Source organism: Oncorhynchus kisutch, linkage group LG2 (genome assembly GCF_002021735.2).
Source record: "Oncorhynchus kisutch isolate 150728-3 linkage group LG2, Okis_V2, whole genome shotgun sequence".
Classification (NCBI taxonomy): domain Eukaryota; kingdom Metazoa; phylum Chordata; class Actinopteri; order Salmoniformes; family Salmonidae; genus Oncorhynchus; species Oncorhynchus kisutch.
Genome location: NC_034175.2, coordinates 35,874,792 through 35,890,979, shown reverse-complemented (window position 1 = coordinate 35,890,979; position 16,188 = coordinate 35,874,792). Strand labels below are relative to the sequence as shown.

Below are 16,188 nucleotides of genomic sequence, written 5' to 3'. Positions count from 1 at the left end.
TTGCCCGTAGAGCTCAGAGACAGGATTGTGTTGAGGCACAGATCTGGGGAAGGGTACCAAAAAAGTTATGCAGCCCTGAATGTCTCCCAAGAACACAGTGGCCTCCATTCTTACATGGAAGACTTTTGGAACCACCAAGATCCTTCTTAGATATGGCCGCCCGGACAAACTGAGCAATCGGGGGAGAAGGGGCTTGGTCAGGGAGGTGACCAAGAACCTGATGGTCAATCTGGAAGAGCTCCAGAGTTCCTCTGTGGAGGTGGGAGAACGTTCCAGAAGGACAACCATCTCAGCAGCACTCCACCAATCAGGCCTTGGTGGTAGAGTGGCCAGACGGATGCCATTCCTCAGTAAAAAGCACATTACAGTCCACGTGGAGTTGCCAAAAGTTACCAAAAGGACTCTCTGACCAGAAGAAACAAGATTCTCTGGTCTGATGAAACCAAGAATTGATTGCCAAGCGTCACGTCTGGAGGAAACCTGTCACCATCCCTACGGTGAAGCATGGTGGTGGCATCATCATGCTGTTGGGATGTTTTTCAGCAGCTGGGACTGGGAGACTAGTTAGTATCGAGGGAAAGATGAACAGAGCAAAGTACAGAGAGAGATCCTTGATGATCCCCTGCCCCAGAGCACTCTGTACTTGCTGATAGGGAATGTATTCTGCTTGGCAATTGTTACCACCCAAGATGAGTACACTAGTAAATGCCTTGTATAACTTTAATCAGTTATTTCGACTTAGACAACTGATTGTTGAGTGTATCAGACCAAGAGAAGGAAACTACTGGCCTGTGTCCAAAGTTGTTGAGAGATTCGTTTTTAATCAAGTTGAGGCATACCTTCTCAAGCACAAACATTTTTTATAAAGTCCAATCTGGCTTTAGAACAGCTCATTCCACTGATACTTGCCTTCTCTACCATTTTGACCTCATCAAGCAGGAAAGTGAGAAGGGGAACTATACAGGTAGGTTCATGTTAGATTTGGATAAAGCCCTTGACACTGTGGACGATGATATTCCCTGAGGAAACTGAAATGCATGGGTCTAAGTGATGTAGCAGTGAAATGGTTTAGGTCTTATCTGACCAACAGAACACAAGTATGTGATGTTGGGGATGTTCTGTCAGAGTCCCAAGAAATATCCTGTGTAGTACCGCAGGGATATATTTTAGGGCCTCTCCTATTTCTTATATAGGTCAATGATATGCCAGATAGAGTAAAGTGCAAACTTATGCTATAAGCTGATGACTCAGCCTTACTGGTATCAGGGAAGGATACAGCTTACATAGAGGAGACCCTGAGTAAAGAATTGCATTCTGTTAGAAATTGGTTGACTGGGCTGACAAGATAAAGGTAAACTGAGCAGGCATGGAGATTGAATCTAAGACAAGTTTAACTTATCTTGGTGTGTCCCTTTCTGATCAATCCATTTCGGGAGACCTGATTGACATTTTAGAAAGGATTTTAGCAGCAAACAAATTATAATGAAATAGTTTAATAACATCAAAGTTAAGAAATTGCTTGTCTCAATCTTGATTCAGTGTCATATTGATTATGCCTTGGTATATTGGGCTATAAAAAAATTTGAAAAAGAGAATGGGGTTCATGCTTAATGTTATCAGGTATATGTTTAACGTGCTCCCTAGGACCCACATAGACATACAGGAGTTCCGGGAGGTGGGCTTGTTGCCTTTGGAGTCCAGAGTGGACCAACTTCAACTCCATCCGATGTTTGACACCTTAAATGATCGTGCCCCAGATTATATGAAAATCCACATTGATATGGTCTATAACCAGCACAGTTACAATGCCAGAGCTAGTGTTATGTCTTTGAAACAGTACAGTGAGGAGCGCATTTTTCAATACAAGCATTTGTCATTGGAATAGCCTTCCCTTGGACATAAAGCAAAGAAAAAGTGGAAATAGATTTAAAAGCAAGTTTGTTGTCTAAGTAAGATAAACCACTCCGCTGCCCCTTGCACCCCCTGCTGTTGGTCAGGTGTATTGATCATTTTTTACGGTTGAAATGTGAAATGAATACGTTAGATTTTTTAGGTTAGGGGAAAGTGGATTGAAATAGTACCGCTTTCTAGGATGTCAATATAAATTCATGTATTTATGGTTGTTTGTAATTTTGACTAGCCTTTTAATCATGATATGTGTTTGTCACACCCTGATCTGTTTCAACTGTCTTTGTGCTTGTCTCCACCCCCTCCAGGTGTCGCCCATCTTCCCCATTATCCCCAGTGTATTTATACCTGTGTTCTATGGTTGTCTTGTCAGGACTTACCAGCATGCTTTCTCATCTTCCTTTTGCTCAAGTTTTGTGTCATAGTTTTCCATGTTCTGACTATTCTGCCTGCCCTGATCCCGAGCCTGCCTGCCAACCTGTACCTGCCTTCAACATAAAAGTGTCATTGACAGTGATGCAAATGAATACAAATAGCAGAATTATGCCATAATTGCTAAACGAGGTTGGAATGTTGTTATATAAAATAAACAAAAGACAATCATTTGTTAATTTGACAAATTGTATTATACTTTAGAATTGCATTTGGGGCATAATTATTTAGCTGTACAGCCTTTACCTATGGATTGTGGATTAATGACATTGGGTATCAGTCTACTCATTGACACCTAGAGAACATTAGTGTCGTAGCACTTATTGCAGGATTCTGAAACAACTGTGAAAAAGAGCCACATGTATTGTCAACGTATGTATATTGAACACTATTCTTGAGGAAAAACAATACTGTGTGGATGTTTTGGAGTCTGATAACTCTGAGGAGGATGATGGGAAAAAATATATTGGGTATTGAGTAGACTGATACCCGCTTTCATTGATCCCCAATCCTTAGGTAAAGCTGTACAGTGCAATGTGAATGTCAATACACACAATAGGCTGACTGGGGAGGTGATTTCACACAGTCACAGTCCCGCGAAAGAGCGACAATGTTAATATTTCCGTAAACTCTTCACAGTTGTGTTCTGTGGGTGTCACCGAGTAGACTGATACCCCATTTCATTGCTTCACATTCCAACCTGGTTTAACATTATCTAGTCTAAATATGGCATTATTCCATCAATTGTAACCTTCTGCATGACTTTCATAGAGGTACTTTTATTTTGAAGGCAAACCGCAAATTACACTATTGTGCCTAATCCTTATTGTGGCTAGGTTCACAACACATAACCCGATCCGGTCGAGCGTCACTAGCCAGATGAAGCTAGCTGGCTGCTTATAACGTTAGCTTTGGGCAACAGGGTTAAGTAGCTGGCTCGCTATTTATTTTCATGAACTGTAGTTCAATTTCACTAGGCGAACAACGAGTGGCTATCTAGATAATACTTACTCACAAGGATTCCTAAATCATTGCTAAGAATAATGAAAATGACTGCAGTTTCTACTGGTAATTGTTTTCATGCTGGTTGTATTGGTGTTAGCTAGGTACCAAGATAAAATTTGCCATCCCAGAAGTTGCGGTCGAACAAATAAATGCTTTATTACCAATGCGGTATTGTAAACACATTGTTTGTGGCCGGTGCATGCTTGTGCTACCAATAGTAGTGGTGGCACTTGGCTTGCACAAGCAAATTCAGAACACACAACATTCTATAATAGAACTGTGTTATTTGACGTGTCAAATTAAAAGCGTATTTAACGCGTCAAATAGTGTAATTTGATGTGTCTCTTTTTTGACACGCAAAGATCCAAACGACGTTCCACAGTATGTCGTGAAGCTAATAGCAGTGACGTTATTACTGTGTAACTCCGGTAGGGCAACATGTGTACCAGTGCTCGACTTGTCATCGAAAGCCAACATCACCCACGACAGAGAATGGTTGATTGTCAAGGGCAATGAATTCCATTATCTTGGCATTAATGAATTTCACCTTTGAATTGTCTCGCTGAAATTGTATTACTCTTTCAAATGACTGCTCGACTTGTTGACTGCTCGATCCACACTGCAGACATTGTGGGCTAGGTTAGGAATGCTGTGTTGCATGTGTAGCGCAGAATTTTACATGGCGTCACTATGTCAGGTACCTATGTTTTATAGGTATGAAACATCAGCTTTGACATTGGTTTGGCACATCGGTGTTAAAATAGACAACGGGCCGATACCGAAGTTGAAATTTTTAGCTAATATCGTCCGATTCCGATATATCGTGCATCCCTAATATTTATTGGTGGCTGTTCTTGTGCTAGTGCTTCTGTACTACCCTAACCCCCCTTCTATACTGTAACTCTGTCTTTAACCTTCTCTTTACCCATAAACTGCCATCTTTTCTCCACCTCCATCTCTTCTTCCTGCCATCCTCTCTTTTCTACTATCTCTCCATCTAGCGCTACCTCCTCCTTATCTTTGTCAATCCTCCCTCCATCTCTATCGCTCTACTTCTGTTATCACTCTCTGCCTTCTGCTTCTCCCTTTATTTCTCTTCCTCATCTCTCTGGTAATTTCTGTCCATATAGCTCTGGTTAACTTTCCACTCTGTTATTAATGTCTGCTTCTCTCTGTCCATCTCTCATTTGCAGGTTAATGGGAAGATTGTAATGTGTTTCTCATATCTGACTCCGGGATACTGATTATTCCAGCACGAGCATGCATTAATGAACCCCCTTGCATGGACAAACACACATACACACAGGACCACACACATGTGAGCATGAACGAACTAGTGCACTCAAACGCACATACACATACTAACTCACACACACACAAACACACAAATAAACAGTACATGAGCTACACAAACACCTGTATACAGAATATACAGCTACAAGAATGAAATCTCTTACATACATGCATGTAAGCACACACCTTTCCTGTCATCTGCTCGAAAGATTCCCACTCCTTTCAAATTTTATCCCAGATCTGCCACCATACTCCAATCCCCTTTCCAATTGTCTGCACACTCTACACCCCTTCTGACTCCCACCACTCATTGAAAAACAATATTGAACATACTGTACATCTAACACTTCCAGCTTGTGCAAATGAACCCCATTCACATACTAATACCTATTTCAGGCACTATTCACGGTATGTTACCTGTAAAAAAAAAAGTAGGCAATGTTTATGCCCCCCTTTCAAACATTATTTTAAACTTCCTTGCAGGTATACCCCTCTTTTATTGTTTTGCCTAGATATGAAAGGGGTAATACATACACATACACGTACGCACATCTGGCTACGCCAGGAGAAGAGTAATTTCTGAATTTAGAGGAGGAGTGTGTAGAGGGGGAAAAGGAGAGGGAAAGAGAGAGAGAGAGAGCAAGCGACAGAGAAGATACTAATTTCCCTCGTCAGTCTCTGTGACCATCGCTGCATACCAAATGGCACCATATTACTTACATCGTGCATTACTTATGTGCCCTAGTAAAGAGTAGTGCACTATAGTGCACTATATAGAGAATGTCTCTCACTTGTCACACTCAGGGGAAAAGGTGCACAATCGCTCTCAGAAGTGGATGTATGTGCGCATAATTGCTTTGTGAAGGGGGGGGGGGGTGGAGTGTGTATGTTGGAAGAGGTCAGAGAATTGGCAAGACTATTTGTCTGTGTATAATAGCTTGGTACAGGGGTGTGTACAAGTGTGTGCGAAGCACCTGAGAGCGTGTTTGCTGTATACATGCATGAATGTTTAGTTCAAGGGTATGATAGCATGGTGTGTGTCAGGATGTGTCTGCTTGTCTGAGAGAATACAAACATGTCTGTGTGTGTGTAAGTGTTTGTCAAATTTTCCATGCAGTGTGTTCACTGAGGGCATGCGTGCATGTTTGTGAAGACGTATTCTTTTCCACAATCTGAAAGATGTGTTATTTGAAACCTCAATTCCAAGTAGTGTGTCATGATCAGTCTTGTTTCTAGGGAAGGAGAATGACTATAGAGATAACAGTAAGGGATAATGAAAATAAGTGAAGATGAAATAGTTGAGCAATCTTACCATCATCTCCCGAGCCTGAGCCGACATCTGTGAGAAAGAAAGGAGAGAGAGAGAACAAACACATTTGTTAATTAAAGACAACTTCTGAGAGGACTTTGCAACAACAGATAAAGCAGGCCTCCTGCTAAACAACATCTTTATTTTGTGTGTGTCTGTCTGTGCATCTGACTTAGCATGTGTGTGTGTACAAGTGTCTATGTGTGATTTAATGTGTATGAATATGTGTTTGTGTGTGTGTGCACTTTGCATGCGGATACATCTGTGTGCATTGGTCACGTCACGATCCGCACAATCCCGAACTCACATCAGAAATGTCTATGTGACCATGTTTTATATTTCCCATTGCTCAATATGCTTGTGTGGTACATCTTTCTGTATGCACATTTGAATCCTGCTGAATCCTTCTAAAGCTTCCTCCAAGACATCTAGCATACTTGTTTGTTTAGCGATACGCCTTTGAAAGGGATATTGGCGGACACTTATTGGAGCTGCTCCAGTGGTAAAATGAGCAGCCAGGTCAGTATTCGACGTATGTATGATGTATGATGACATCGGGAGACGATATGGAAACTGGCCACTAGGGGAAACAGTGAGCGATGTAACCTTCAAGTAGGTTTCAGTTTTGCTATGGTGTTGTGGACGGGGATCAAGGGATGGCGGATGGCCCTAAGCAACTGCCTGTGGTGCCAAAGGTTGCATGTTTGAATGCAGTGCTAGAAAGTATTTTTGAGATTTTTGGGGGGCAGCGTTTTCACTTTTGGATGAATAGCGTGCCCAGAGTGAACTGCCTCCTACTCTGACCCAGATGCTAATATATGCATATTATTATTAGTATTGGATAAAAACCAAATCCAACCAGGAAGTGGGACATCTGAGGTTTGTAGTTTTTCAAAGCTTGGCCTACCGAATACACATTGAGATATGGATGAGGTTGCACTTCCTAGGGCTTCCACTAGATGTCAACCGTCTTTTGAAACTTGAATGAGGATTCTACTATAAAGGAGGGGCTCATGAGACCTCTTTGAGTCAGTGGTCTGGCAGAAAGCCTTGGTCTCATGACGCGCGCTCCCAACAGAGTTACCTCGCGTTCCAGTGCTTTTTCTGAAGACAAAGGAATTCTCTGGTTGGAACATTATTGATGTTTTATGTTAAAAACATCCTAACGATTGATTCCATACATCGTTTGACATGTTTCTAAAGGACTGGAATGGAACTTTTTGAGTTTTTGTCTGGATGAAGTGCCTGCGCCTCATGAAGATGGATTACTGTGCTGAACACGCGAACAACAAGTGGCTATTTGGACATAAATAATGGAACTTTATGGAACAAATCAGTCATTAATTGTCGAACTGGGATTCCTGGGAGTTCCTTCTGATGAAGATCATCAAAGGTAAGTGAATATTTATGGTGTTGTTTCTAACTTAGTTGATTCCAAAATGGCTGATATTCCTCTGGCTGTTTTGGGCTCTGAGCGCCTTTCTCAGGTTATGCTTTTTCGGTAAAGTAAAAAAATGTTTGCATTAAGGAGAAGTCTATCTTTAATTCTGTGAATAACACTTTTATCTTCTATCAATGTTTATAATGAGTATTTCTGCAAAATCACCGGATGTTTTGGAATCAAAACATTACTACACGTAAGGCGCCAATGTAAACTGAGATTTTTGGATATAAATATGCACATTATCGAACAAAACATGTATTGTTTAACATGATGTCCTATGAGTGTCATCTCTGCTTTTTGTGACTCTTATCTTTGGCTGGAAAAACAGCTGTGTTCTTTGACTTGGCGGTGATCTAACATAATCATATGTTGTGCTTTAGCTGTAAGGCATTTTTTAAATTGGACACGATGGGTAGATTAACAAGATGTGTATCTTTCATTTGCCATATTGGACTTGTTAATATGTGAAAGTTACATATTTCAAAAAAATATTTTTGAATTTCAGGGGAAAGTTGTCGAAGGGTTCCTCTGCGCTAGAAAGGTTAAGCCTATTCCAAACGTTAAACCGTTACCTTAACCATTCACATTTTATGCCTAACCTTAAGCATCTGGCTCTGGTGCAGATGGTTAAATGTCTGAATCCAGCTTAACTTAACCTTAAACACAAACTTCGGAATTTGACATTTGAAAATCATGAATGAACGTCTAATCCTGATGTGAGACTATGAGAGCTAGTTGAACATGAGATACAGTAGACCACACTGCTAAAATGCCTAGAGGGGAAAGCAGACATTGAACATTCACACGCACTACGGCCGTGTTTATTATGCTGAAACAGGGAGGCACTACCAGGACTCCAATAAGAAACTTACATTTTAATTTGAATGCTGCAAATTGTTTAAAAGGTTTTGATACAATATGCCTTAAAGAACACAACCTAGGTTGTCTTTGCAAATCTGATAAAACTGGAAACCAGGACCCCTAGTTAACCATCTTTATTCTTCACTGTAAAACGCATGACATACAGTACCAGTCAAAAGTTTGAACACACCTACTAATTCCCGTTTTTTTATTTTTATTTTTATAATTTTCTACATTTTAGAATTATAGTGAAGACATCAAAACGATGAAATAATACATGTTGTAAGTGTTAAACAAATCAAAATATATTTTATTGTTGAGATTCTTCAAAGTAGCCACCCTTTGCCTTGATGACAGCTTTGTACACTCTTGGCATTCTCTCAACCAGCTTCATGAGGTAGTCACCTGGACTGTATTTGAAGTAACAGGTGTGCCTTGTTAAAAGTACATTTATGGAATGTCTTTCCTTCTTAATGTTTTAGCCAATCAGTTGGTTGAGACAATGTAGGGGCGGTATACAGAAGATAGCCCTATTTAGTAAAAGACCAAGTCCATATCATGGCAAAAACAGCTCAAATAAGAAAATACAGCAAGCTTTAACTAGCAATACAAACCGATTGTCATAGCTAGCTAAAGTTAACCAAATAGGTTCAATATTATCTAACAAGCCAGCCATCTAACATCAGCTGGCTAGGTAACAGCAAGCTTTAACTAGTAATACCAACCGATTGTTATAGCTAACTAAAGTTAACCAAATAGGTTCAATGTTAGCTAGTTAGCCAGCTAACATTAGGCTATAAATAGACATGCATAATGGCATTTTGAGAAAACATCCTTAACCTTACACACTATTTATACATAAAAGTAAAATATTAGCTAGCAAGACATCCATCTAACCTCTGCTAATGTTAGCTGCAGTGAATTGCGAAAGCATTCACACCCTTGGCATTTTTCCTATTTTGTTGCCTTACAACCTGGAATTAAAATTGGGCGGGGTGCCTACCATTTTGAAGATGCAAAATATATTTTTATTGTCAAACAAACAATAAATAAATAAGACAAAAATGAACAAAAAGTGTCTTGGGGTATGTCTCTATAAGCTTGGCACATCTAGCCACTGGGATTTTTGCTCATTCTTCAAGGCAAAACTGCTCCAGCTGCTTCAAGTTGGATGGGTTCCGCTGGTGTACAGCTGTTTTTATTCAACAACTGCATTGGAAAGTAGGAATTCAGGAATTCCCATCCCTTATTGAAGTTTTGGACAGCTGCAGTCCTGATATTTTCCCTAACATTTATAATCTACTAAGGGCCATCATCACCCTTCCTATGACTTCATGTACTGTTGAGAGACTCTTCCCCACTACAGGCCGTATCAAAGTATCCATCAGATCTTGCATGCTGACTGCACATCTAAACAATCTAGCCCTGTTCTCCTTTCAAAGCGAACTCGGTGATTTTTTGCAATATGATGAAATACTCTCGATCTTTAACACCAAGCGGTAGGCGTCCATGCCTTGTGCTGTAAAATGTGAAACACAGAAAAGGTATGCCTGAATGCTGTTTATTTATGATTGTGCCTAATGTTTTCATGTCTGTCTTGGTAGGCAGGCCTATAAGTGTTTGATTCCAAGTGAGCTACTGTATTCATACCCACCGTGATATTAGGCTATGCATGATGATGTCATGTTTTCATGCCTGCCTTGGTAGGCCAGGTTTATGTTTGATGATTCAAGTGAGCTATTGTAGTTATACTCGCCGTGGTATCACATATAATGATTTCATGTTTTCATGCTTAAAATTCCTGTACAATAGCATTTGGTTATTCAAAGTGAGCTATTAATTTCATACCTGTCGTACAGTTCAAGATATAGGCCTGAAGTGTTTATATTGTATTGTGTGTGACTATTTCATATGGCAAAAAATGTGCACTTTTGGTCTTAATAAAAACACTTTCATGGCTTCCTTGCTTCTTTGTGAAATAGTGCGATAAACTTTTTGCGCACATTACAATTCAATGCAGAGCTGGTGTTCAGCCGATGTGCTAAACATGGTCCTGAATCCACCTGTTGTGCCTGTACTGTAGATCGCTCCGTTGAGTGGTAATGGTCGATCTGACCTGATAATATGTTGATTATTTCATGAGGTTTGACTGTCAGACTGTACACTTGATCCATTATCTGTATTTTGTGACAGCATAATTTTTCACATTTCATCATTGCACTTGTCTGCTGCTGTAGTTTGTTTACTGTCAGTCTCGGACAGTCAGCCTGTTATGTCAGCGGTGTTGTTGTAAGTGGTTGTGGAGTTGCGTACTTGCGCTGCCTACTTGGCAATAATTTCAGCCTTGTTTGTCACATTTATCCTCTGTTATGTTAAATGAGGCAATGTGATAGCACAAATGTACAGTTAAATATGTCGGGCGCAGGTATATCTACTTTTTTCAGTGGGAATTTCGTATACTCACTTGTTAATCCCCACTTATGCTGTATCAAAGCAGTGTAGTGGAGGTATACATGTAGTACAATAGAGAAATCATGCACAAAGCAGCCTATACAAACACAAATCACGTGAAATATTTGGCAATATGGGTGTGAAAAGTGTGAGTGTGAAACCATAGCATAGGCCTATATTATACAGCACCACGGGGAGGTAATGCAGCTTGGCAGGCGCTGGCTGAGCCTGCGAAAGTTGGATCAAAGAGTTCAGCACCCAGACAGATCTGCACTCAGCTCTGTTCTCTGACTCCTGACATTCACAACGAGAGTTGTGCATTTATTCCCATGTCTCATGAGTTCCACAGTTTAGCTTCTTTATTTTACTTCTCGATAGAAGAGCTTTAGGGAGAGGCTATGATATTTACAGTAGGTCAGGGCCCTGACTCGATCTGTTAGCGATCATCATTTCCCCTATAGATAAAATTGCCTCAGCCTACAGAAATCATGTGGCAAAGACCACAGCTTAGAAAAGTTATACAAGAATAGTAATATTAGGGTAGAAATATGGAAATCTTGAGATGAATCAGCAAACATTTACATTTTATTAATTTAGCAGATGCTCTTATCCAGAACGACTTACAGGAGCAATTAGGGTTCAGTGCCTTGCACAGGAGAACATCGACAGATTTTTCACCTAGTCAGCTCAGGGATTCGAACCAGCAAGCCTTCGGTTACTGTCCCATGGTTGTTAAACTCTAGGCTAACTGCGACTAGCTTCCAAGCCTTCAGCAGCGACTAGCATCCAAGTCTTCAGCTGTTGTAAAGTGTAGGAACTCCCGTTCTCATGTGATGCATGATCACAGAGGAAATCTGTTCCTTTTCTTACCTCTGCGCTCATCTGGTCCCTTAGCCTAACATATTAGCCATAAGGGCTAGGCATATTATTTAATTCTGGATATCATGGTGAATGTATTTCACATTACCATGATTTTAGATCATTCAGAGTAGCCTATCTGTTCCACATACAATTGTTCACCTTTCATTTAATTCGCCAGGCAGGCCATTCAGAGTTATTTTGTCAAAATGTTAGTATACCCACTTCTCCACGCACCACGACTACACCACTGATATCTGAGGATTTTTGCTGGAAAATTTTGGCCCAGTCACTTTTACAAATGCCCAGCCACATGGAAGTTTCTGCCTACGCCTCTGTGCATGACCAACAAGTTGACTCATGTTTGCCAAAAAAGCACCTGGATAATCTTCAAGACTTCTGGAAAAATGTTCTAAGTCAAAAGGGGAATTTTTGGGATGACATGGGTCCCGTTATGTCTGGCGAAAACCAAACACTGCATTCTACAGTAAGAACATCAATACCAATGGTCAAGCATGGTGGTGGTAGTAGTGTGATAATTTGGGGATTCTTTGCTGTCTCAGGACCTGGATGACTTGCCATCATTGAAGGAACCATGACTTCTCCTCTGTATCAGAAAATTCTAAAGGAGAATGTCAGGACATCCGTCTGTGACCTAAAGCTGATGCGCAGCTAGGTCATTCAGCAAGACAATGATCCAAAACACACAAGCAAGTCTACATCAGAATGTCTGAAAAACCACAAATGTAAAGTTTTGGAATGGCTTAGTCAAAGTCAGACCTAAACCCCATTGAGATGTTGTGGCAGGATCTGAAATGAGCAGTTCATGCTCAAAACCCCACAAATGTCGATTAGTTAAAGTAGTTCTGCATGGACGAGTGTGACAAAATTCCTCCACAGCAATCTAAGATACTGATCAACAACTACAGGAAGCATTTGGTTGCAGTCATTGAAGCTAAAGCGGTCAAAACCATTTATTGAGTTTAAGGGGGCTATTACTTTTTCACAAAAGGGCATAACTTTGTTTATCTGATGGAATTAATGGAATTAATTATACAAATGTTGTGTTATTTGTTCACTCAGCTATCCCCTTATCTCATATATGTTTTGGTTGATGATCTAATAACATTCAGTGTCAAAAATATGCTAAAATAGAGAAAATCAGAAAAGGGGCAAATGATTTTTCACAGCACTGTAGCTACAGCTCTGCACATACACACAGGTTTCTCAATCTGTTTAACATTTTACGATTTTACTCATTTAGCAGACACTTTTATCCAGAGCAAAATACAATTTGTGCATTCATCTTATTTTTAAATTGTATTTTACCAAGCAAGTTGACTGAGAACACATTCTCATTTAAAGCAACAACCTGGGGAATAGTTACAGGGGAGAGGAGGGGGCCAACCAGGACCAACCCTGCATACTGTAGCTTCAGAACCAAGCCAGCAGTAGGATGCAGGGTAGTATGCTGCTGGCATATAACATAAGAGGATTTCTTTGAATCAACAATCTTGATCTCCAAAACTATCACTCATTCCATTACACATTGCAATTTAACAAATTAATCTTGTGTACAACTTTTAAATGCACACAGGTCAACTACACTGAACGATTTGCCCTCCGAACAGCCTCAATTCATCGGGGCATGTCATCGGGGCACCTCTACAAGGTGTCGAAAGAATTCCACAGGAATGTAGGCCCATGTTGACTCCAAAGTTTCACACAGCTGTGTCAAGTTGGCTGGTAGTGAATCTCTACTTTGAATAGCACGTTCCATCTCATCCCACAGATACTCAAAAGGATTGGTGATCTGGTGACTGGGCTGGCCATTGCAGTAAGCTAAATTCACTGTCAAGTTCATGGAACCATTCCTGGACACTCCTAGCCTTGTGGCATATGGCATTATCCTGCAGATAAAAATGGTAGATGAATTGGTAGATTGGTAGATGAATAGACTGCCGCCATGAAAGGATGCACCTGATAGACAATGATGTTCAGATATCATGTGGCATTCAGACATTGCCCAATTTTATCAAGGGGACCAATGTGTGCCTTGACAACACACCTCACACCACCACTGGCCTGCAATGTTGACATGTGGCATGCTAGATTAACATACACATGTGGTTTTCTCCATACCCTAGTCCTCCCATCAGCGTGAAACAGCAGGAACCGGGATTCACCAAACCAGGCAATGTTTTTCCAATTCTCCAGTGTCCAGCATTTTTGTTCCTTAGCCCACTGCAACCACAGTTCCTTGTTTTGTACTGAAAGAAATAGAACTCTATAAGGTCATCGGCTGCCACCCCAATCAACGAGTTGATCATTCTTTTATGGGTTTTTGGGCACCAATATTGTACTGGACTGTCAGTTGACTAACTGTAGCCCATCTGTTGCTATGCACAATTCGTGTCAGCCTCCTTTGTCCTCTTTCATCAATGACCCATTTCAACCACTGGTCTGCCGTTGGCTGGATGTCCTTTGGCTGGTGGACCAGTCTTGATACACACGAGAAACTGTTGAGCGTGAAAACCCCAGCAGCGTTGCAGTTCTTGACACACTCAAACGGGTGAGCCTGGCACCATTCACCCTCTGAATGACACAGAGACAATCCGTGTCTCAATGCTAAAATTTTTTTAAAAATCTGTCTCCTCCCCTTTATCTACACTGATGGAAGTGGATTTAACAGGTGACATCAATAAGGGATCATATCTTTCACCTGAATTCACCTGGTCAGTCTTTGTCATGGTCAGTCAATGTTCCTAATGTTTTGTACATTCAGTGTACAGTATATGGTCAAAGATTGGATCTGAATCTCCAGTTTTTCACCAGACAGTTTAGGGCCATACTCGAGAACACTAGAAACAGGTTAAGTTCAAGGTTAAGTTTAAACATCAGCAAATTAAATGATAAGCCCAAATGGGCTCATAAGACACTGTATTTGCTTTATCCAAATAAAATTATCAAACTTATATACAGTACCAGTCAAAAGTTTGGACACACCTACTCATTCAAGGGTTTTTCTTTAGTTTTAATATTTTCTACATTGTAGAACAGTAGTGAAGACAAAAAAATATGAAATAATGCAAAGGAATCATGTAGTTAAACAAATTAAAATATTTTTTAGATATTAGATTATTCGAAGTAGCCACCGTTTGCCTTGATGACAGCTTTGCACACTCTTGGCGTTCTCTCAACCAGAATGCTGGAATGCTTTTCCAACAGTCTTGAAGGAGTTCCCACATATGTTGAGCACTTATTGGCTGCTTTTCCTTCACTCTGTGGTCCAACTCATCCCGAACAATCTCAATTGGGTTGAGGTCAGGTGATTGTGGAGGCCAGGTCATCTGATGCAGCACTCCATCACTCTTCTTCTTAGTCAAATAGCCCTTATACAGCCTGGCGGTGTGTTTTGGGTCATTGTCCTGTTGAAAAACAAATGATTGTCCCAACTAAGGGCAAATCAGATGCGATGGCATATCGCTGCAGAATGTTGTGGTAGCCATGCTGGTTAAGTGTAAAAGCACCTCCACACGTCACACCTCCTCCAAGTTTCACCACACATGCGGAGATCATCCGTTCACCTACTCTGCGTCTCACAAAGGCACGGCGGTTGGAACCAAACATGCCAAATTGGGACTCATCAGACCAAAGGACAGATTTCTACCTGTCTAAAGTCCTTTGTTCGCAAGTCTGGGTCTTCATTTCTTGTAGCGATCCTCATGAGAACCAGTTTCATCATAGCGCTTGATGGTTTTTGCGATTGCACTTGAAGAAACTTTCAAAGTACTTGACATTTTCTGGATTGACTGACATTTACGTCTTAAAATAATGATGGACTGTTGTTTCTCTTTCCTTATTTGAGCTGTTCTTGCCATAATATGGACTTGGTATTTTACCAAATAGGGCTATCTTCTGTATACCACCCCTACCTTGTCACAAAACAACTGATTGGCTCAAACGCATTAAGAAGGAAAGAAATTCCACACATACATTTCTTATTGTGGACAACAGGAAAAGGAGGACCGAGCACACCCCCATTCTCTTCGATGGGGCTGGAGTGGAGCAGGTTGAGAGCTTCAAGTTCCTTGGCATCCACATCACCAACAAACTAACATGGTCCAAGCACACCAAGACAGTTGTGAAGAGGGCACGACATAAACTATTCCCCCTCAGGAGAAAATATTTGGCATTGGTCCTCAGATCCTCAAAAGGTTTTACAGCCCCACCATCGAGAACATGCTGATGGGTTGCATCACTGCCGGGTATGGCAACTGCTCAGCCTCCGACCGCAAGGCACTACAGAGGGTAGTGGGTACTCCCCAGTACACCACCGTGGCCAAGCTTCCTGCCATCCAGGACCTCTATACCAGGCGGTGTCAGAGTATGGCCCTAAAAATTGTCAAAGACACCAGCCACAGAATGTTCTCTCTGCTACCGCACGGCAAGCGGTACCGGAGCACCAAGCCATAAGACATGAACATCTAATCAAATGGCTACCCAAACTATTTGCATTGCCCCCCCCCCTTCTACGCTGCTGCTACTCTCTGTTATTATCTATGCATAGTCACTTTAATAATTCTACCTACATGTAATATTACCTCAGTTACCTCGACACCGGTTC

The 16,188-nt window shown here is 41.0% G+C and overlaps 1 protein-coding gene across 1 annotated transcript in view; it reads right to left on the bottom strand.

The window, feature by feature from the left end:
• LOC109865442 (tomoregulin-2) overlaps positions 1-16,188 on the bottom strand; it is a 165,500-nt gene that overhangs the window by 79,205 nt on the left and 70,107 nt on the right. The window contains exon 4 of the mRNA XM_020453645.2: positions 5,951-5,977. Within this exon, the coding sequence (XP_020309234.1) occupies positions 5,951-5,977 (27 nt within the window). The remainder of the gene's footprint in view (positions 1-5,950; positions 5,978-16,188) is intronic.